At 38.6% G+C, this 25,076-nt stretch overlaps 1 protein-coding gene across 1 annotated transcript in view; it reads left to right on the forward strand.

The window, feature by feature from the left end:
• Positions 1-25,076, forward strand: part of LOC136874523 (locomotion-related protein Hikaru genki) — a 367,869-nt gene that overhangs the window by 131,500 nt on the left and 211,293 nt on the right. The window contains exon 3 of the mRNA XM_068227826.1: positions 7,198-7,360. Coding sequence (XP_068083927.1) covers positions 7,198-7,360 — 163 coding nt within the window. The remainder of the gene's footprint in view (positions 1-7,197; positions 7,361-25,076) is intronic.

Raw genomic sequence — 25,076 nt, forward strand, 5'->3', positions numbered from 1 at the left:
ACTCAGCCGTATGTTTCATAACGACGTAGAGACCCACGAACCGGTCGACAGTTCATCACCTTCCGAGTCCATACTATCCGAGGTTAATGCCATCCTAACCGATGCTCCCATGCTCTTTAGGGATATCGAGAAATACCAACGTGAAGATCCTACGCTGGCTCCGATAATGGAAACCCTTTCTTCTGGGGAACATGTCGTCCCTTATGTTCTGAGGAATGGTGTTTTATGTTGCCCTTCGAGGCATGATAAGTTGATGAAAGTTGTTGTTCCAGCGGTTCTTGTACCTATGATCTTCAAATACTATCATGAGACCCCATTGGGGGGGGCATCTTGGAATCTTTAAAACTCGTGAAAAGATTCGTGAAATGTTCATATGGAAAGGTATGGACGGTGAAATTCGGGAACTTGTAAAAGCTTGTAAATCTTGTTTGATCAGTAAACCCACCATGTCCACTAAAGTAGGCCTTTTGTCTTCTCATCAAGCGTCGCGCCCCATGGAACGCCTGTATATTGATTATGTGGGACCCTTCCCCCAGTCAAAGGGTAATGCCAACAAGTTCATCTTTGTGTGTGTAGATGGTTTTACAAGATTTTCCTGGTTATTTCCGACTAAGCTGGCTACCGCTCAGTCAACCATTACTTGCTTAAATTCTATTTTCGCTTCTTTTGGTCCGTGCCAATACATTGTATCTGATAATGCTAAGGCTTTTACATCTAATTTATTTCGTAAATTCTGTTTTGACTTGTCCATCTCTCATGTAACTACTTCCGCTTATTACCCTCAACCATCTCTGGCTGAACGGGTTAACCGTAATCTCAGGTCCGCACTTATTGCCTATCATCATGAAGATCCTTCCAGGTGGGACACGTCCCTGCATTGGATAGCTTTTGCTTTGAATTCGGCGGTTCATGAATCTCACAAGTTTACTCCAACTTCTTTGATGTTCAAGTTTGTTCCCAACTCGCCGCTCTCTAACCTCTGGTCTTTGAATGACATTCTCCCCGAGACAATAGATCCGGATAACATTAAAGATCTTTGGAAGAAGGCTAAAGCCAATCTTAAAGTGTCTCATGAAAAGGTTAGGGAAAGGTATGATCGTGGACGGAGACCCACCACTTTGAAGGTAGGTGACCAGGTTATGGTCAAAAATTTTGTTTCCGCGGGCAAGCTTGCCCCCAGATTTCATGGGCCTTGTATCATTCTCGATTTTCTTACGCCGGTTACCTTATTGCTAAGTAATCCAGCCACCGAGAGGATATTTAGAGTTCACCTGTCCCAGGTGAAACCGGTGTAATTTCTGTGTTAACTTGCTTCATATTATTTTGAAAGGATATGAAGGTTATATTTTTTTGAGTTTCACTTTTAAGGCATTCTGCCCCTTCTGTAATATTTTGGTTTTAGATGTAAGCCTTGTGTAAAACCTGCCCCGACCCGTTAAACTGCCATCCTGTTCTTGCCACGGCCATTACCACGCTCCCGTCTCCTGCTCCACCTTACACTGTGGCTTCATAATAGTAAATGCCATGGATATCTACACGCCGCTGGCCCCTCAACCTCTCCACAAGCCTGTACCCTCAAAGAAGATGATAGTCAAACACAATTCTGCCGCCTAGCTTTAATGTTTCAGCGCCCCCGCAGCCGCGCAGCGCCGTGCAGCGACTGGGGAGGGGGATGGGCCCCCTCCTCTCCAGCGAGGACGACATGTGAACGGCGAGCCGGAGCTCTCCTCCCGGCCAAGGCTGATGTGCGGCGCACGACCTGCTACATGCCCGCAGCCTGTATCTGTTCACCGCGGGCGCGGCGTACTTCAACACCTCTGCTCCCCTCATAGTGCGGGCGAGCGGTATCTCAGGGTACTTGAGGGGTCCGAGCGGCCTCCGTTGGACGCAAGCTGCAACGGCCGGTCTGGCCATCCGACTCAATCTACATCAACTACATGGACAGTCACCATAAGCAATAACTACACTTGGGAATTCAACAACAATATTTGGTGGACATTGCAAAATTTTTCTTCACCTTTAAGTATTAAAAGTTTATCTTCAGAAATTCAAATTCTACAAACATAAAGACTTTCATTCACCTGCAACAAAAATATTTTGAAACTGAATTAAGAAATCTTGTAAATGCTTCTGCTATCTATCTTCGTATCAACATCATTACTTGGACTTTGTTTCAAACTGATTTCATGTGTCACCCCTGGAGGAACTTTTGGGGGGGGGGAGGTCTGTACCGGGCGGTACACCTCTACACCGTTTATTTAAAAGTTGCGCCAGTTGAAACTCCTCTTCTGGAGGAAGGTTGAACTTTATCTATTCTATTAATTCTCTACTTTCTCAGAAGATGTCACCACGTGGAAAATTTTGAGTTTTTGAACTGTGTCACTTTTGATGTGTTTTTGTTTCGCTTGAAGTAAGAAGTGTGAACTTTCTCTTCTAGAGGACACTACTGAAGATCAACAATAGTGCAACCTAGTGCGGAGTCAAAGAACTATTTTGTTGAAGAAATTTTTATTTCAAATGTTTGTTCTTTGCTAAATTTCTTTCTGTTATTGTTTAAGTTGGCTGTATACCCCTCTCTTTCCCCTTGTTTTGCATGTAGCCAATCCCGAATTTCTTAAATTAATTTCTATCCAATCAGATGTATCTTCCCCCAACTTGAATCGATTGCGGGGTCCTATCCAATAAAAACATTGTGGGCGGGTGTTTTCATTCCCCTAACGCCTAGAAACTTCCGCGAGAGTATATAAACTGCTGATTTTAGGGTCTCCGGGCCACTTCTGTTCCATCTTTCAGTGTATTAAGTACATAGCAGGAGGCGGGAAGCGCCTCTTTCTTCTTCTGCCGTTCAACACCAGGTAATGGCCTATTTATAACTTCTTTTCTTGCTAGGTTGGCAGTTTAACACTCGCGGCGGGTTCGAAGCATTTCCATCATGTAACCTTTTCCTAAAATGTAATTACTCTTTTCATCTTTTTCTTGTAAAGCTACATATTGGGATAGAGAGTGCTAACCCTCTCGAGCTCCCACTCACATTTGTTTTGAGGTGAACTTATTTTTTTCAAACTATTCTTCGTTTATGTAATGTAAAGTGTTCTTCTCTAAGTCACCTCTGTAGTATGGGATTAGCCCTTGCGTTAGCGGCCCAGAGCCAGATTAGGTTTTAAAAACAAAGTGTATTAGGAGTGCAAGATCGCCTCCTCTCAAATTGTTATTTTAGAGGTCATGTAATCAACCTTCTTTTCATGTAATAGACCTCCGTAGGTTGGGTATTTTACCCCTGTGAATACGTCCTTAGAAGGACAGCTTGAAGGTAGAGTTTGGTGTGGCCTTGTGATAGGCTTACAATTTTGAGAGCGGATCGCTCTTTGAAATTTGTTTCTGTATGCCTCGTGCAGGCTTTATCTGTAATGTTTGGAGCCAGTGCTCCTGGGCATGAATGGGGTTTTCTGCCCCTTGGCTAAAATTTTTTTTGGAGTAAGGCGGGGCTGATTGCCCAAGAGTTATGAAGTAAGGGCACTGAGCCCGAATCCAGTAATATTGTACCTACATTTTTGCTACTCTGTACCTGTTATGATTGTTATCTCTTGTTTTTGAAAAGAAAATATAACCTAGTTAAATTTTTAAATTAATTTTACATTGCACGTTAAATTCGTAGCTTGAAACCCATTCACACCCGCACCTTCTTTCACCTCTACCTACCACGGATATCTCCGTAACAATAATAATAATCATACTCCAAGTGAATCTTGTCTTAAATCAATTGCGTAGTGCCAAAGTAGACTGAAATTGTAAAGGTTTAGGCATTTAACCATAAATATCGCTAACGGTAGTGTAAACGTGAAATGATAATAATAATAATAATAATAGTAATAATAATGAAAAGTTGAAGAAGCAGAAGATGAAGAACTTGCAATAGTATTTTGAGAATAATAATTATGATGAAAGGAAGTTGAGATATATAAAGGGCGATGATTCATTGTTACGAATATAATAATAATAATAATAATAATAATAATAATAATAATAATAATAATAATAATAATAATAATAATAATAATAATATTTATTAGGAAGCTGATCATTAAATTGTGCGGATAAATTACGAGGAAGAACGACCCTTCGTTTGAAACGTCGGCAAGGGTTGGCATATAATCATCCCGGATGACAAATGATAATAATCAAATATAGGATTATAATTGAAATTAATGATAATAATAAATTAATTGATGGTAGTCACAGAATATGATAATGATCAGATAAAGAATGGTAATGATATTATTTAATAATCATAGGAGGATATGATAGGGACAGTCGTCCTGTGTCGAACTGCTCAGAACCAGATGTTGGGTTTTCACGGGGAGATTGTTAGCGGTAGATACGTAAATAACCCACGGACGGCACATGTCTTCATGGTCAGAGCATAGTTATGAACCTTTCCGTACGTCTTGTCGTATTGACAAGTGTAAATATTAAAATAGGCTTTGCGTTAATGAACTCTAACTGGCGTGTTTGTGAATCTGGAAATAATAGGCTAGAGTTTATCCGTGCTATAAATTCCCGTTTTTTCGAGGTGATAACATTTCCACGGTGGGTGTCCGGCTCACCAGAATGTACATACCGGAAGTGTCTCATGTCCAAACGGAACGAGGAGATGACAGTAAATAGTTACTGTCATGCCTTCGTCTCCGAAAGAAGATCTCCAGCGGTGAAACGTCCACTCATACGGATGTGAATTCGATCCCCAGTAACCAATTGGGGCGAATTCACCAGATGTTTACACTACCAGTGTAGTGAGGTAAATCCAAGTAGTATGTCATTTATTTTTCAGGATGGAAGTGTCCCAATGTAATAATTGTCATCATGTGTAGTATGCAAAATAAGTGAATAAATTGCTCCTCATTGCAATTTCAATAGGAAACAGTTTCCATATATTTTTATTGTAGTTAGTCCAGTATGCCCATGGAATTTAAGTTGTCACTTCCCAGTCCTATTGTGGAGTCAAAAATTTGTATCCATGAATGAGTCGTCCCCCGTAACATTAATTTGCATGCCCCGTTCATCCCTGTGTTCATTTGATGCGCCGATATATAATTTGATTTTCTTTATATACGATTTTTTTATCGTTTTCGAACTGATCACCCCTGAGATAAATGCTAGTCTGGGACTCAGGAAGTGAGCGGGTGCAGTACACACCCGTTGCACTGCCGACACAATTCGTCCCACACGGGCAGCAATTTCCCGGATGGATGCATCATGTTCTCTCTTTCAAACTCACTCATTTGATGGTACGGTTTTCGCATACGTCTGAGAGGCATCCTGCAGTTTGCTCAAGTCGCACTGGTCCATTACCTTCCGTTTATAGCGACAACGAGAGCCACATGCACATTTTACCAGTCGGTGGTGGTGCGCCGAGATATCGATATGGACATTGAAACTGAGAGCCGACATGGTTCAAATGCTAAGCATTTTTTCAGAACATACCATGCACATGTCCTGTGAATATAAACTTCCTATCCCTAGTCTTTCAAACTGTTCTGGTTTTCATGAACATGAGGATATTATATTAATCCGAATGATTGACTTCATCTTAGATGCCAAACGCTTCTGAAGGAGATGGGAGATATTTATCGTATTTCCGATAAAAAAAACAAAGTATGCATCATATCCATAATAAAAAATAAAAATCTCAAGCCGTGTACATTTTCATAATATCATTCGAATATTAGTTAATCCAAGAAAGGCGTCATTATCGATCCGAAAGGCAGATTTGAGTGAGATGAAAAGCAGTCCAAAGAGGTTGATACAAAAAGGAAGAGCCTTCCTCTCGTTACTTAGGGCACAAGTATAAAAATAATAACTGAAACGTTATCGGTATGTAGTTTAGTGCGCTGGGAACAATCACAAATCCTTCTGCAAATTTTTTTAAATGGTTTCGAAACACTACTAATGTTCCGCAAGATATATGAAGTGCTATTTTGATAAATTCCGTCCAAATTTTACAAACTCATCTGTATAACTTACAGTAATTCGAATAAATAGAATCCGTCAGGGGGTAGCTGCTCGAAAATAATGAATATTGCAATATTCTTCAAATTCCAATGAAAACGAATTAAATTTATTTAATTTATATTTTGTCATAGATTAATCAGTAGGCTGAACCTTTGTGGTTTCCCTAGTATTAGGTTAATTATCCGTAGTTAATTTTCTCTCTCCCTTTCTCTATGGTCCTTAACATTCTATCACGAAGAAAGAAATATGATTGTCTTTCTTTCTTTCTTTCTTTCTTTCTTTCTTTCTTTCTTTCTTTCTTTTCGTTTATTTTAAGGGAAAATTCATACTGAACCTTGCCTCGAGTGATTGCGGCCAAAGTGATGGATGCGCATACATTTCGAAAGATCTGAAAGTTATATTAACTCTTTTAGGAGGAAAAAGACTTGGCAATGTATTTGGTTTGAAGTCATGTAGTCATTTCCACCATAGTAGAGTTAGGCTGGCAACGGGAGCTTCCCGTAACTTGCTAGCCCCATTCACAGCCTACTCACTGAAGCGGGAGTTCCATTTTTACGAATAAGGAAGCAGCTGTTACTCCTCACGTACGCTGCCAAAATTCCTGAAATGCCGCTACATCCAGGCTATCAATGCATCTTTAATACCCTATACCACGAGAGCTATCAGGACCGGCCGAATGCAACACGGTTCACATTTCCGACCAACGTTGTGTGATCCAATCCCATGACATTCGAATGGCTATTAGCACTGCTACATTCTAATAGACTTTTGGAAGTAGATTTGCTGACAGGTTAAATTATCCCGTTTTCAGGGTAATTCATGTTCTAAGACATCGCTGATAAGATCGACCATACTTGGTAGAACTTTCAACACCTGATTCTTATTCTTACTACTATTCTGCTTATTCCTATTTCTATTTTTAATCCTATTTCTGTTATTATTCTCGTTCTTACTCCTCTTCTTTTTTAACTGAACGCTCTTACTTATATTACTTTCTGATTTCGTTTTCTTATTCCTAATTTTTCATTATTATTTCTTTTCTTGTTGTTTTCCTAAACATATTCGACTTATTCCTATCAATAACCTTGTATTTAATCCTGTTCTCATTCCTGTTTTGTCCCTATTCTCCTTATTATTATTTTTATTATTCTTTTCCTATTATTATTCCATTTTTCTCATGTCTTCCAGGCTGGGAGGGTGACATTCCCTCATGGAGCTACGGTGTTACTCCACTGCAGAGAGCTAGGGGTATACAAACTGTCGGGATACCCCGCGCTCCGTTGTCAAGATGGAACTTGGAGCAACCCCGTACCAGTGTGCATCCCTACCACCATGGTGACGAACTTTACAGGTGAGACACTTTAAACTATATTAGATTGTATATATATAAATTCATTCATTCATTGTTCCTCGCTAAAGCGTGCATGATTTCCAATAAAAGCATTTTTTGATATGGGAACAAGCTAACTCACGTTCAGTGATAGAACTGGGAAGCCGCACTCTTGAGAGATCTAAAAATAGAATCTAGGAACTATTAGTTCTTCTCAGGTTTATCCACAATCGTGCCAGGCAAATAGTTTTTTTTTTAAATTCCAGATCCTGAAATCATTTTAGTTACATAAATTGGCACAGACCCTACCAGTTTATCAGACAATTATTTTATAAACAGTCATATGATTCAGGTAGAAAATGACGTCCCAAAACACTGAAATAAAGTAATAAAAGCCCGACAGAGCGCTGACATTCTGGGCTCAAGTTGGCATGTTCAATCCTGGATCAATCAGATGGTATTTGAAGGTGTTCAAATAGGTCATCTTCATGTCGGTAGATTTATCGGTGTAGACCTCTAAAATAAATTCTGCGATCGAGCGATTTGGCTGTGAGGTTAAGGTCGCGCAGCTGTGAGATTGCATTCGCGAGATAGTGGGTTCGAACCCCACTGTCGGTAGCTCTGAATATGGTTTTCCGTGGTTTCCCATTTTCACACCAGGTAAATGCTGGGACTGTACCCTAATTAAGGCTTTGAGTTTGACTTTCAATGATTCCACGGACATAAGAGGCAAATCACAGGTAGCTACCTTCTTACATTATGGCATAAACAATTTTAGGGGTAAAAGAAGAATTATTGGACTTAAAGCCGCTAAACATTTATTTTTTTAAATTTCGCTTTACATCGCAATAACACAGATAGGTCTTAGGACGACGATGGGATACGAAGGGCCTGGGAGTGGGAAGGAAGCAGAATGTGGCCTTAATTTTCTCTTCCAGTAAAACCCCAGTCCAAGAAAGACTTTGAAATCGTATCCATCTCAAAATCTAGTTTGATATGTTCTGCTGTTTCTACGTGTTGGTAGAATGAATGAATGAATGAATAAATAAATAAATAAATAAATAAATAAATAAATAAATAAATAAATAAATAAATAAACACCCGTTCATTATAGGCCTGTCGTCTTTCTTGTGACCATTCGTTCTTTAATTGCAAGTTTCTCGCCGATGGATTCTTGGATGAAAATTTATGAATGATTACTTTTTGTAAGTATGTAATCTTTGTTGTCAGTAGGTCAATATCAACCAGCGTACTTTGGTTTGTCATGTTCCAATGATAAAGAAAAAAAAATTTCTTGTTCAATCGGGAGCCATTCATTAGTGCTAAATGTCCGTAGAATTTCATGCGTCTTTTGCTTGTGACTGACGTAAATCCCTCAGTTGATGAATAGATTCTTCCCACCTTTTTCGCATCTAGATACCATCTTGAAACTTGAGTCCGAATATTTGCCTCGGTATCTGCCGTTCCATTTTCTTGATATCCTTGATGTTGATTGTTCGTGATGATGCCTTCATAGCGTAGAGTCTCTGGGAAGACAAAAGTGTGGTAATATCGAAGTTTGGCTTTGGTAGAAAGTGATTTTTTATTGTACCATTTCTAAGTGATTGTGCAGGCTTGACATAGTTTTTCTGCGCGGTTTTTACTGCCTAATCTTTCATTGCCAGTGCTTCTTATGATCTCACTTAAGTACTTAAACTGTTTAACTTGTGTGATGTTGCCATAGTTTGTTACAAGGGATGCCAGGTTTGGGTTCTTAGAGCACACGTACTGCGTTTTCTCGTAGGATATATGGAAGCCAGTTTTGATGACAATCTCATAAAGCTTCTCGATGGCGTGTCTGGCTTTCTCATCTGTCCAGGTAATTATTGCAAGGTCGTCAGCAAAGGAAAGACATTTTATGTTGGCCCGTTTGTTACATAAAAATATAACAATAATTATATATAGAATATATTATACCCTTCTGGACACCCCCTATATGCCCCTCTGATCAGAGCATGTGTGATGATGAGCTTCGTCCAATATCTGCCACGGCTATCTGAAAAATAAACATGATTAATCAATTTACTTGCCATCACGCAGACTCTCTTCTCAGGCGCGGGCCGCCCGTCGATTCCTCGGGCAGGGCTGATGAATAGGGGTGTCCCAAACTAAACTACGGGTCAAGCTAACTACTAAATAATTTGTCATCCCCAGACTGATTAAAATTGAATAAAATAAATGTTATTACTCAAAACAAGCAAATGAAAATAAAGTTAAATTGAATAAAATTTGCTTAAAAAAGACATTAATTATGACGTAAATTAAATGAATAGATTAGTATAAATTCCTGTAATACAATAGTGTCATAATAATTATTCGAGGTTATAAAATAATTGAGTTACATCATATATGAAAATCAAAATAAACAACTAAAATGTTCTCTCTGCATTTCAAAACAGAACGTTGATCTAGCTGAACACTGTATCATATTACCCCGCATTATGCTAGATGGGGCAGGAATTGGCAATAACTGAATTGTTGTTAAAATAACACATTAATTAACTCACTGTTATAAAACAGTCTAATGTATGAATCACATAAACGTGTGACCAAAATTATCTATGACCATGAACACACACATATTGTGAATTTGACACTGTTTCATTACCACGTAGACTTACACTGTTGTCAATAATATTCAATAAATGGAAAACCATGAGTCAATGGCTGCTTTAAAATTGTATATAAAAAGTTATTGAAGATAGTTTATCAGGCATGATTACATCAAATATATTTGTACTGCGAGGTTATCGGACCACTCTTAAATAAAATACAAAAAGAGCTTACTCATAATGGGTCAGTGGTCAACTGAGCCTCCTTCCTAAATGAGACTTACAAGCATACGCCGCTGATTATGTAAACACACAGACCTGTTTCTTTTCTTTATATATCATACACATACCCGCATAACTTTTACATTGAGAAATGAATTTGCGTCATTAATTATTTGTTGTGACCTGACCATGATATTATAAAATTAATATGACATGTAATATTCGAGATTCTTACGTTGTCGAGCAAAGGTATTAAGATAATGCAGTCATCTTGTCGACTAAGACCAACGCGTTGATCATTGAACCTAATCCTACCGCTTAATAACTAAATTTATAAACAGATGAATATTTACAAAAATTAATATTCTACTAGCAATGTAGAAATCCAGAAATAGGGGTAAATGACAAAAAAATGAAACAAGTCAGCTACATTCTATTATTTAGGGAACACGAAGTTTAAGACCTTCCCAGTTAATTTAAAGTAGCATGAAATTCAAGATCTAAATTTTAAGCTTTAAAGTGACGCAGTTTCTGCCCATATATTCGACATTTAGCATCCTTAGAATTGTCACTGATTAGTACACGCAAGCAAGTCTGTTCAACGAAAATAGGTAAGGTAAGGGTTATTCTGCCCGAAGGCAGGTCCGAAACTCCGCAGAGGTGTTCCTGAGCCGGAGTTTACGTGCAGTAGGGTGGCCAGTTCCTTTCCGCTCCTCCATTCCCTTAACCCCCACCAACAGAGCGTGGTAACTCATCCTAACTCCTGGCCACGCCCAATGTTGCTTAACTTCGGAGATCTCACGGGATCCGGCAACGAAAATACATGTTTATCAAAACTAATTAATAAATAATTATTTTAATTAGCGTTCCACCTAATTAATCACACGTAAGTATATTTTTAAATAGACTCTGATTCACAACAATTATAATGTATAGTGTTGAAATTATTTATCACGTTTACGTGTCATTGTCAGCAATCACCTCGAAATTTGCAAAGCATTAACTACTTCACAATGAGTCCTCAGATATCGTAACGTCCCATAAAATGAAGTTATGTTATTTGCATTGTCCTCTCGTTAAATGAATAATTCTTACATGGGTCCTTCATCTTCACTCGATCCCTGATTATCCTTGTACGTCGATTGCGCTTTCAATATTTATTATTCTCATATGTCATCGTAGGGTCGCTCTTATCATTAGAGTCTTAACCTTATTCACTTAATTCACAAATATATGTCCTTCACTTGAGTGACAGGATTCACTTCACACATTTCAGGGATAATAATACTCTTAATATTCATATCAGCTTCACTAGCGTTCACATTGAACCTGTCTGTCTTTTATCACAATATTACAAGTTGACAATGCCTAATAAATAAGCCTGCATTACAACTATATCTGCACATATCATTGCTTCCACAATGACGTGTTTTAATCTACAACAACAGTTTTCCTTTACTTTAGTTAAGTTCTGAAGTCCTCATTATTATTATTATTATTATTATTATTATTATTATTATTATTATTATTATTATTATTTGCGTATGGACCCTGTTGGATCACGCATTACATTTATGATTCGCCTTTCTAACAGATCATATTGCTTTCATTCTTTCACTGTGTGCCTGTTTCCTTTCTTCTGACCACTTAGTCCCCGATCTTTTAAGGACTTCATTCTCTGGCTTTACTATCCAACTATTTATCTTGTGACGGCAAATGTTTCTGTCCAGTATTTCTGATGGTTCTATCTGAACCTTTTCCAGATCATTTTTAACATCTTGTATCCATGGTACGTTCTTCAGTTTTTCAGTATATGTTAAAATTTTGTGGGTTAGCCTTGAAGACGACAGTTTGTGAAAGTGTCATAGAATTTCAGTCTTCATTATTATTATTATTATTATTATTATTATTATTATTATTATTATTATTATTATTATTATTATTATTATTATTATTATTATTATTATCAGATCGAGTTTATCATAATCAGATTCCGATCGACAATCTGTCTGTTTTAAACTCTAGTTTTCTCGTGATTATTCTTATAAAATAGTCGCATCACTGTTAATTTCATCCTTACGTTGTCAGTACGTGAACTTCTTATTTACAAAACATTACATAATGACCATGTCGGACAACGCGTTAATCTATAGCCTACAATAATTTACATAGCTAAGTTTGCATCTTATTACCTTGTGTATGCTGGCTGCAACTGCATCCTCGGGATCCCGTTATTCAAATTTAGCACTTCATGATGATATTATATATGACGCACACGAGAATTACACATATTAACACATTTGTCACACGCATTTTTCAGTCTCGAGATCTTGATGTCTTCCATCTAACTTACCAACTAATACAATGTTTGTCTTCTACCTGCTACGGGATTCTAAATTCCATCCTGACAAGTTCTGCCATTTCAATGTCCTTACTGCAGTTGACATTGGAAATACTTAGCCTGTAACTGCGGTCGAAATTATTATTATTATTATTATTATTATTATTATTATTATTATTATTATTATTATTATTATTATTATCATCATCATCATCATCATCATCACTTCGTAAACGTCAAGAAATCGAACTAGATAAGCGTAACTGGACACAGTCTATGATTGTGAAATACGGCACAGTTCATGAAATAATATAATTGTCTCTGGAGAAATGTATTTACATTGCGCAGTCAAGTGACAATTTCTTATGCTACTGATAAATGGTTCAATTCACAAGCCGGTCCGAATAACACTTCAGACTGCTGAAAATAAGACCGAACATTGTATCTTGCCGACGGATGTGCAGAAAAGTTTATACTGTTAATGGCAAAGTTTGATAATAGTCCATGTTACGATTAACACTCACCTCTCCTTTCAGTAAATGGCTCGTACTTATAAATCGCGTACCGCGACCGTGCTTCAGATATATCGCACCTGAGCATAATTACACTGACATTCAGAGTAACGATTGGTCTGAATAAAATACTGCGATTACTGACCGTTCACCGAATGTTCACTAGAAACTGAGTGATGACCGAAGACTGAAATCTGTAGACTAAAGACTGAATGCTGTAGATTGAAAACGGTAGACTGAACGAATACTGAAAACTGAGTGCTTTGGCGGCTTCGGCGTCTACTTTTGTAATTTCTCATGCTACGCCCTCATAAAATCCAGAGTCGGGGTAGCGGAAGGATACGTAGTACACCACGGGACCTTCCTTTTTTGATATCCATTACTGAATTTACCACTGGTTTGCACTGATTAATTCCATTAGTGCGATTCACACTATGATGATGATTTTGTGAAACGATCACAGGGTTTTATTAGGTATCAAAAGCGTCACCTACTTTAATTAACTCGGCGTAGACACACTGTTCGACGGTTTTTGCTCCTTCACGTTCGGATGAGCCCACTTCACTTGCATATAAGACGTTGATACTCGTATTTAAATAATTTGATAACAATTAATAAAGAAAAATATCAGGAAATTTCTGAATTACATGTTGAAGATACGAGCACACTAAATCTTCATTAACACTCTCCAAGAACACGAAATTGACTGATTTTCAGAATTACTTCAAACGGGCGGTTACCTCCTGCAATTTTGTGATTGACTGAATTTGGCCTTAAGCAGTAAAAATGTCTTCCTTAACAGGGTTATCCCAAGTTGGTGAGGGGTGTCAGGTATCGTTCTATCTGTCTCGCACACAGTTCTCTGTCTAACATTTTAAGGAGTGGCCCTGCTTTGTTCGACAAACTTTCCTTTCTCACGAGATAGTAGCACGCAAAATCTTCCAAGCGGGCCCTTAGTGCAAATTGGAGGCTTTTATGACCTCTTGTTGTTGCTTGTACGTGCCTCAACAAAAGTACTAAGGATATGAGCTGACGCCAAGAGTGTCTGGGCTGTAACAAAGACTAAATGCGATGTTCTAAAGATTTTCAGGATCTATTCCCTGTATGAAATTCTTCTTCTTCTTAATCTGTTTACCCTCCAGGGTCGGTTTTTCCCTAACACTCAGAGAGGGATCCAACCTCTACCGCCTCAAGGGCAGTGTCCTGGAGCTTCAGACTCTGGGTCGGGGATACAACTGGGGAGGATGACCAGTACCAGAATCGAACCCACCTCTACTCAGTTGACCTCCCAAAGCTGAGTGGACCCCGTTCCAGCCCTCGTACCACTTTTCAAATTTCGTGGCAGAGCCGGGAATCGAACCCGGGCCTCCGGGGGTAGCAGCTAATCACACTAACCACTACACCACAGAGACTGACCTGTATGAAATTAATCTATATAAATAAAGTTGTAGGGGGTCCGCTGTCTGTAATTTCTTTTGTTTTGCCAATTTTTCAGATATTTATCCGTTTTAGGTCAACTCAAGACCGAATCGGTGGTTTTTACTTTTCGTGTCTGTTTGTCTGTTTGTCTGTTCCACCATCACGTCGAAACGGCCGAATAGATCCAAACCAAACTTCATATTTAGAGTATACTCACACCGGGGAAGGTTTTGATATGCATATCATTTTAAAATCTTTGAATAGACGGGGGGTTTATGGGAAAACCAGAATGGTTTTCCTCCATTTTCTCTTATTCTATTAATTTTCTATAAACTCCGTGGACCGTACGTGAAACGTCTCTTCATTATGAACAACTTTCGTTATGTTCATAATTTACCTTACTCTTCACATGACGGAGAAATTTACTGTTTTCTGCGGGTATCATGGTCTGCGTGTGTGACCGACAGACCGACAACGAACCTACAGGTTACAATAGCAACGTCTCTGACTGCTTGCCAGCAGGGAAGTAACGTATTGCCATTTTCCTCATCATGCTTTTAAATTCGTGGTTGTTCCTTAGGTAGAAGGCAAGAGAGGCGTCAATCGGCCTGTCTGCGGGATATTGGCGGAATATCGTTGGAGGTTATAACCGCCCTCGAATAGATGAAGTAATAACATCATTAGCCATCTTCTTATCGGTTTACCTAAGAATCACTGCTCCTAGATCTCTCCTCTGCTGCCGCTTTATTATATCCATAACTCACACTAGCAAAATTTATTGAGGGGCATTTGATTTTCCAATACATTCACTTGGCATTTACATATTTGTCGTATCCGGCTGTCCTCAGTTATAATCCATTTTCTATTAATTTGAACTTTCTTAACTGTATTATTTTCTTTCTTAATTACTCCGTATGTACGCGAGTGCTAGAATCTACTGGATATATTTCCACCAAACTTCATATTTAGAATCCACATGTCCTTGGGTGGTTTATACGAAACCGAAACCCTAATTTTGCACTCCCACAAAATATACACAACCAAACTTAATGGAAATCTGCCTACCTTAATGGAAATTAATTCCTAAACCTTTTTTCTCACGTGCATCATTTTGATACGAGGATTAAGCGAGATATCATTAACGGGCCGTTTTTAGTTACAAGTCCCATCGGACTTAACTCAAGAGCGGGTGCGTGTAAAGTTTATTTCTTACAACTTGAAAACTACTGAAAATATTCGAACCAAAATTGTATTATTTTCTTTCTTAATTACTCCGTATGTACGCGAGTGCTAGAATCTACTGGATATATTTCCACCAAACTTCATATTTAGAATCCACATGTCCTTGGGTGGTTTATACGAAACCGAAACCGTGATTTTGCTCTCCCACAAAATATACACAACCAAACTTAATGGAAATCTACCTACCTTAATGGAAATTAATTCCTAAACCTTTTTTCTCACGTGCATCATTTTGATACGAGGATTAAGCGAGATATCATTAACGGGCCGTTTTTAGTTACAAGTCCCATCGGACTTAACTCAAGAGCGGGTGCGTGTAAAGTTTATTTCTTACAACTTGAAAACTACTGAAAATATTCGAACCAAAATTTATATTTAACATCCACCTGCCCAAAGGTAGGTTTTTAAGGTCAATAACATTTCATGTTCCCGAAATTGTGACTTTACTCTTCCACAATATATACAGTACAAGACCAACCTGACTGGAAATCGACCAAACATGATGGAATTCCACCTCTAAAACTTTTTCATGTGCATTTTTTCGTCAGGAGGATTAATAAGGGAGATATAATGAATGGTCAGTTTTGCAGGTTAAGTCCAGCGGACATAGCCCAAAAGGTCTTGTACGTGGAGCAGATTCCTTATCTATCTATATAAATAAAATCGTAACGACTGTGTGCCTCTACATTGACTATTTTGGCGAAATTTTCGTACAGCTTACCGTTTAAGGGGTAATAATGACCATCTGCATATTTTTTTGGTTTAGTTTCCTGAAAGTCCTAATGTTTACCCTCCTCGCCCAAAATTCAGATTGCGGCATAATCTGCCAGACGAAAAAGAAAATTGAAATTTGACAAAATATACGTTTTAGTCTGTAACGGACGGAAAAGTTCCAAGATCTTTAAATTTTTCACTTTTTATCCCCGAAGAATATCGAAATATGGAGGCAATTTTAATTATGGTGCAGACCTTCGGGAAGACCTATCACATAACGGATTGCACAATCTCCGTTCAATTTGGAATGATCTGCAATCTTGGTCTTATGACTTTTTGTCGTATCTGTATCCTTTTACGTTTGATTTTTCTCTATTAATCGATGTTAAGTAAATTTGGACTTTTCACATGCATAATTCATACTTTCGATCACTTATAGGAAATATAGAATCATCAAACTCTTCACGAAAATTGGCCCACCCAGTAGCCATATGTGAGCCAAATGCTATGTATGTAGCTGCCACATAATTATCCGAAAAGTAATGCAATGTGAGATAATCTTACAAAACGTTACCCTGTTCCACGTTTCTAACTCAATCTGACCCAAGAATAGATGACATATAATAGGACCAGCCATTTAGGTCACTAAATCCGGCGTGTCTTATGGTATAATCCTTTGTCGATATGACGTACGTTTAGTAGCAGTTAATCTGTAAATGAAGGTCTGCAATATTGTAAACACACATATACTTTCGTATGTCGATCTATATATATTCGCTGATGTCGATTTGTAGCGATCGAGAAAGGGTGTGTCTGCTATTGTAATCAGTACTCCCCACACCGACTTTGACTGGCAGTAGGAATGGGGCCCTTCTCAACTCCTGTGTAACTGGCATTAGTAAGGAAGGCCTACCATTGAAATGATTATTTCACTTCTCGATTTGACTTACAGAAGGCAAGGGAGCATGCAGTTTTGTTTAAAACTCCCCTACCCGATTGTGTTTGGCAGTAGGCAAGGTTGCCCGCCATTATAAACAAATGACCTCATCTAAAATATGACTGGCATTAGGCATAGTGGCCTGCTATTTATATGGAAACTCACCAACTTGGTGTGACTGGCAGTAAGCTGGCTGGCAGTAAGAAAAGGGGCCTGACATTATAATGATAACTGCACAACTCAATTTTGACGGATAGTAGGGTAGTTGGCTGCCATTATAATAAAAACTCTTCAACTTTTATCTGTCTGGAAGTAGGAAAGGGGGCTGCCATTGTAACGAAAACTTCCTAAATCGATTGTGACCGCGCAGTAGGCAATGGGGCTTGCAATTATAATGTAAACTTCCCAACTCGATTGTGAATGGCAGTAGGCAAGTGAGCCTGCCGTTATCATCACAACTCCGTAACAAACACTTTACATTGGAAACAACGTATGTGGACCTTCCCATGCTGTTTCTCGGATAACGCTAAGAGACATGCAATTTTAAAACAATCTTATTTACTGCATGTACAGTATTTACTTCGATATTCGAATACAATGTAGAATACCGTAGCGAAGCACGGGCACATTTGCTGGTAAATTTAATAAAATCATAGCTTGGGCAATATCATTATGGGTGCAATATTATAATATATATAATATTGTATAATTATATTATTATCATTAATAGCAGATTCCTCTGTGGATGAATACGTAGTAGAGTATCGGTCTCCAGATCTCAAGATCGCGGGATAAAACCCAGAAGAAGCAGACGAATTTTTGAGTTGCTGAAAGAAGTCCATTCCACGCTACATGCCGTACAACTTCGGTATGTAAAAGCCCTCTGGTGAGACATCTGGTGTTTACCCGATACCATTAATTAAATGTCAGCAATAGGTCCCTCAACAAGACCTCTGGGGTCTCTTTTATCTGATAAATTAAATGGACAGTCACAATTAACTCAATGTCAGCATCAAAATGCTTGCACACGCTAATAATATTATGGATAACAACAAAATGAAATGAAATGGCGTATGGCTTTTAGTGCCGGGAATGTCCGAGGTCAAGTTCGGCTCGCCAGGTGCAGGTCTTTTGATTTGACTCCCATAAGCGACATGCGCGTCGTGATGAGGATGAAATTATGATGCAGACGACACATACCCCCAGACCCAGTGCCAGCGAAATTAACCAATAACGGTAAAAATTCCCTATCCTGCCGGGAATCGAACCAGGGAGCCCTGTGACCAAACGCCAGAACGGTAACCATTTAGCCATGGAGCCGGGCATGATAACAACAATAACATTATAACAATAATGCAATTAATGTAAGTTCCGTGAGCTATGTCGTACAGAATTACGGTATTTCGTTCTAAATATATTTTACCTTGTAGTTACCGTTAGTCTGGCGTTTGCCCGATTTCTTTCCTGAGCTATGTAATAAATTGCTCCTCTAAAGACGAATGACCTCTTTCGGAGCGCTAGAGCTAATGGGAGGGCCGCACGGTGATGTTTACAGCACTACAACTGGCGAGCTGTGCGGTCTTCTCTTACTAGCACATTACGGGAAGAAATATCAGTCGATGTCGTTCAGACTTAAACCAGTCTTGGCATCAATACCAGCAGCAAACAGCCTCCGCTAGTCTTCTGTACTTTCAATACTGCCATTTACCAATGTATAACACCTCTGTTTTAAAAATAATTTATTATTTTCTCGGAAATATAACAATAAATACATAATCATGCTGAAAGAATGCTCATTCAAGTGATATTGAAACGGCAGAAAAACCTTGCGCAAGTTCTGTGAATAGATAACATGTACATTTCCTAATAACTACACTGTAAAAATCTGAAAAATTTTAATGTTAATTTCAAGTAAATTAAGAACACTGTTCCCCTTTTTTTTTTCCTTCATTTTTTCACGTTCTCACTGTAATATTGGAGCACTCATGGTGTGAAACTGCACTTAAACTTGGTTAACATAGGCCATCCAGTTTGCTGGCTGATGTCCTTCCTCTTCTTGGGACAAGTGAGAGTTTTCCGTAACCAGACACTGACATCCAAGAAGTTCTCTTCTTCATTTCCAGGATATTTAGCGTGTAACAGGCTGTGCATATACCACCCTAGTAGCAAGACTACTGCACTGTTCAGTTCAAACTGAATGTCTGACGGACGAGCTGTCTAATTTGTGGTATTCTCTTAAACTTTCTCCATACCTGCTAGATCACTTCACTCTGAGCAAGTCTGTGATGTATGGTATTTCTACAGTTCCTAAACAACATACTCAGGTCGTTTTATTCATACGAATGCGCACTGATTTACTCTACAACAAATAAAATGATTCGTGAAATTGCCAGGAAGATATATGACAAACTTATACAACTAACAATATAAATAGAACATTCTCAAAACAATAGATAGCACGAGTTCTTTTATTTTACATTTAATGCTTTTTTATTGTAAAACAAAAAGCATTTCACTGTTTCTCTCTCATCATAACTGTAGCAGAAGTTATAAACATGTCATAAAGGGCGAAGATTAGCTTCTTTTTATTTTGCTAGTGGCTTTACGTCGCACCGACACAGATAGGTGTTATAGCGACGATGGATAGAAAAGGCCTAAGAGTTGGAAGGAAGCGGCCGTTGCCTTAATTAAGGTACAGCCCTAGCATTTGCCTGGTGTGAAAATGGGAAACCACAGAAAACATCTTCAGAGCTGCCGACAGTGGGATTCGAACCCACTATTTCCCGGATGCAAGCTCACAGCAGCGCGCCTCTAACCGCACGGCCAACTCGCCCGGTCGAAGATTAGTTAAAGCACGAGTGGAGAGTGAGAGTAAACATATTTGTGTAACACCTTATATTTACTCCGTGCATTTTCTAGTCCGCGGACCGAGCTCCATAGCTGCAGTCGCTTAAGTGTGGCCAGTATCCAGTATTCGGGAGATAGTGGGTTCGAACCCCACCGTAGGCAGTCCTGAAGATGGTTTTCCGTTGTTTCCCATTTTCACACCAGGAAAATGCTGGGGATGTACCCTAATTATAGCCATGGCCGCTTGTTAACCACTTCTAGCCCTTTGCTGTCCCATCGTCGCCATAAGACCTGGCTGTGCCGGTGCGACGTAAAGCAACTTGCAAATTAGTCCGCGGAAAGAGTAGATAAACGAAAAATGAAAGGATGGTTGGTCTGGAACCACAGACGCCCGCTTGGAAGTCAATTACTTTGCCCACTAGAACAGCTGTGCTACCAAACTCTCACGCAAATTGCTAGCAGGTATGAAGACGGTTGACAGAAAAAAGCCATTTTCTCCTTAAATAATGACCAATAACACAAAATATCAGTCACGGATCTGTTTATCTTAGGCGCAAATCAACCTCCCAAAACTTGAACGAAATCAGTGATCCCATAGCTGTGACCTCCCCTTGCATGTCCCACTGGGACACACAATCGTTCCAGTCTGACACTGCACCTCCTTATCTCTTTCGCGGATATCATTTTAAATGAAGCCATAATAATCTTACCAAGACGTCATGGTTTAAGTGCTCGTTAATGCAAATTTCACAATGCTCAACAAAAAATGAGTTTCGGTATCTTGGTATCCAACACGCATTCTAAGACAACTGAAAGATGTAGACTCAAAATATGCAAACCATTCGTCTCTTATCTCCCAACGTTCTTGAGGTATACGACATCAACCGTTTACATACGTTTAACATCGTATCAAAGAAAACAACTCACAGACAGAAGTTTCACTACAGCAGTGATTGCTACATGGAGTAATAATGAACATGGCTTTAGCTAAGATGAGTGCAAATGCACCATTTAGCACTTATTGACAGTGTTGCCAGATCTCCGGAAATTTCAGGAGATCTCCCGATTATTTTGCAACACACCAGACCCCCCCCCAAAGAAAATCTCCCAAATTTTCTTCTAATCCATATTTAAGGAAAATTAATAATAATGATTAACGGTGCGTAATATACAGTATTTATGCCGAAAACCTATTTCTTCGTCCCATTGCGTGACGTTTTATTGATAACATCACTGGTTAGATACCTTTCTACAATTTCTACGCCTGATGAATATATTGGGGAGAAAGAAGAGGGAGAAGAATAGAGAAGAGAGTACGGGTGACTGAAATTATATATTTTTCTTATAATAACTTCAAACGACTATTTCATTATGTAATTTAGTTACATTATAACATTTCAGTGCTCGACAAAGTATGGAAATTTTCATTAAAACTCCCGAAATTTTTACGTACAATCTACCGATATTTTATTTGTACATCGGCAACACTGTTTATTGGATTTGTTTGTTACACATCCGTACACGTAGCTAAACAGATCTGGTGAATTTAAGCAACTTCTAGACCCCATAATGCCCACTGTCACCGACAATAAAAAAAGAAGCAAACGAAAAAATTCGCCTTTGCATGAAAAATAACGGAAAACAATGAAAACAATTCTCAATCAACAACGCTGTACCATGAAAAATAAAACTTTGTCAACATCTTCAAAACCTGACGTGATAGAGAAAAAACGGATTTCAGATTTGAAATCAGGATGTATTATGTCTGCACTAGAAATAGTGAACACCATGTCAGATATCTACGACTTGCAAATCAGTGATATTTTACAAATAAGAATTAACGTCCTTTTGAGCCGAGTTCTACAAAATCTGTAGGTCCTGTGGCGAATAATTCAAGATTAACAGATCTTGTATGTCAAAACGAACTTGGTCCTCCTCTCGCATGCTTGTTTCTGCTCATCCCATTAACCTTTCTTATTCGACTTCTTTAGGTGGTGCGAGGCCTGGTCTCATTGTGATGTTTGCCCAGTTGTACTTCCTCTTTAAACAATAATCACCACCACCACCTCGTCACCATCATTGGTTCTCTGCCTATCATCAGGTTTTCGCATGCATTTTCCAAGTTGATCTGTCTTCTGCCATCCTTCTAGTCTTCCAATAACTTCCATTAATTTTTCACACTGTTCATCATCTGATACCTCTTTCTTCCTGCAACTTTTACTTCCAGTGCCTGTGTTAATAAACATTTCCTTCGTAAACAGTGACCTAACCAATTCTTCTTTCTCTTTTGAATGGATTCCAGTATTGTTGTCCTTTCTTTGCCTACTCTTTCCAATACTACTGCATTCCTTAATTTGTCTTGCCATTCTCCATTTTTATCCATGCCAGCATTTCAAAAGATTTCAATCCTCTTTCTTCCTTCCTTCTTAAAGTTCAAGTCTCAGACCCATGAAGAGCAACTCTCCATACAAAGAACTTCACTAACCTCTTCTTAAGGTCCATATTCAGTCGCCCACACATCAGTACCCTCTGCTTCATGTATGATTCGTTGGTCATTGCGATCCCGCTCTTCAACTCATTAAAACAATATAGATCACTTCTGATTGTGCTTGCAAAATATCTGAATGCAGATACTCGTTATATTTCTTCACCTGAGAGAACTATCTTTGCTGTTACACCCTTCTTCTTACTCATGATCATTGCCTTAGTCTTCTTTCTGTTAATTTTCATACCAAAGTTTCATAGGATCTGCTCAATTTTTCCAGCATGATATTCATCATTTCCTCAGACCTAAAAAAGTTTTTCATTTTTATGCTTTTGCCATCCTTTTTACATTCTTAATCTCAGACACCCACTATTCTGTTTCCTCTTCCTCTTTCTCCTTGTACTATATGGAACTTGTCCTCAAACCGTCAATTTACACTTCCTTTATAAAAGTTCTCAAAATGATGACTACTACTATTTCTATTAGAGGCTGCCTGGCTAAGGCAGTAAAGGTATGCTCCGTTCACCCGGAAGGACGTGGGTTCGATTTTCCGTCATAATATTGAAAAATGTAAGAAACAAAATTCCCACTTTTGAAGGTACACATGGCCCTGAGGTTCACTCAGCCTACACCAAAAGTGAGCACCAGGTTAATTGCTGGGGGTAAAGGCGGCCGGGCGTAGAGCTGACCACTCTACCCCATTAAGTGCTGAGGTTACGGATAGTGAAAGCCTGTACTTTTCACCTTTCCAAGGGCCTTCATGCCCTGTACGGAGATGACTTTGCTTTTTCTATTACAGCTGATAGTTTAATTCAGTTTCGATTAGAGTATGCCTCAGAAAGTGGTGTAATGTTTCACTATTCAATGTCACATTTAGTGCCCTCTATAATTTGAATCTGGTTTTCATCAGTTATTTCCCTGCAGCCAGAAAAACACTCCAGTTTGCGTTATGTGTTACTGTCAACTGTAAAGTTAATGTAGTTTATAATGGCTTATCTAGTCTTCCTGAAATGTAGTTACAGCCTGCCGCAATTTCCTCTCTGTTTCTCATTATTAACTGTTCCCTCGTGGCAAGTTTCCTCAATATTAAATAAAACTGATACAACAACAAATAGGACGGCAAACAATAATAAAAAACACCAGTAGTGATAAATCCTCCCATGAATGGGTAAAGTGCAAGGTGTACGGAGAAACATCATTTTACAGGGTACACACTACTATTCAACATCCTAATGGGTGGTTAGGAGATAGGGACCTGCGCTCAGATGGCCTTCACTTAAACCGCAGTGGTACGTACAAATTAAGAAATTTGTTTAGAAGGGTTATAGGGAGGTACATTCAGGGAAACGGGGTGGTCTAGGGAGCGGTGATAAGGGTGCAGGGATCAGGAAGTCAAGTAGGGATGACACAAAAGTGTTGAACTGTAGAAGTATTATAATGAAAGGAATTGAATTAAGAAATTTAATAGATATATACTTACCAGATATTGTAATGGGAGTTGAATCATGGCTGAGAAAAGATATAACGGATGTAGAAAATATCTTACGGAACAGGAGTGTGTATCGTAGAGATAGGATAAGAATGGTAGGAGGGGGAGTATTCATTCTGTGAAAGAAGAGTTTGCAAGCTACGAAAAATTTAAAGACGACAAACATTAAATTCTAAGTGTAAGTCTCATTTCTAATAGACAACTTGTTGTCTTTGGAGTGTACAGAAACCCGCCTTATTATAACAGAGACATAAAGAGACTAAGAAGGAGGTGCAGATTGGAAAGAAATAGAGTTAAGAATGGCTGTGGAAGTAAGGAGACTTTCAAGGAATTTATTAGGAAATTTAATCTAGCAAAGAAGTCAGCTAAGTATAAAATGATGGAAAGCACAATTGGCAGTCGTACAAATTTTAGTGAAAAATGGATGGGTATGTATATGTACTTTAAGGCAGAAACAGGTTTCTAGAAGGATATTCCAGGAATCATTAATGAACAAGGGGAGTGTGTATGTGAGGATCTTCAAAAGGATTGCAGCAAGATATAGCTGATATCTTGGATTCAGGTCAATTGGACTGTATCGCGATAGACCTATCTAAAGCTTTTGATAGGGTGAATCATGGGAGACTACTGGCAAAAATTAGTGCATTTGGACTAGACAAAGGAGTGACTGAATGGGTTGCTATATTTCTAGAAATAGATCTCAGAGAATTAGAGTAGGCGAAGCTTTATCTGATCCTGTGATAATTAATAGGGGAATTCCTCAAGGCGATATTACTGGAACTTTACGTTTTATTCTCGTATATATAAATGATATGAGTAAAGAAGTGGAATCAGAGATAAGGCTTTTTGCAGATGATGTTACTTCGATTATTTAATGTTCGATGTTCATACCACTTCTGCTCCACCAATACCTCAAGTATACAGGGAGTATAATTTAA

Source organism: Anabrus simplex, chromosome 5 (genome assembly GCF_040414725.1).
Source record: "Anabrus simplex isolate iqAnaSimp1 chromosome 5, ASM4041472v1, whole genome shotgun sequence".
NCBI lineage: Eukaryota > Metazoa > Arthropoda > Insecta > Orthoptera > Tettigoniidae > Anabrus > Anabrus simplex.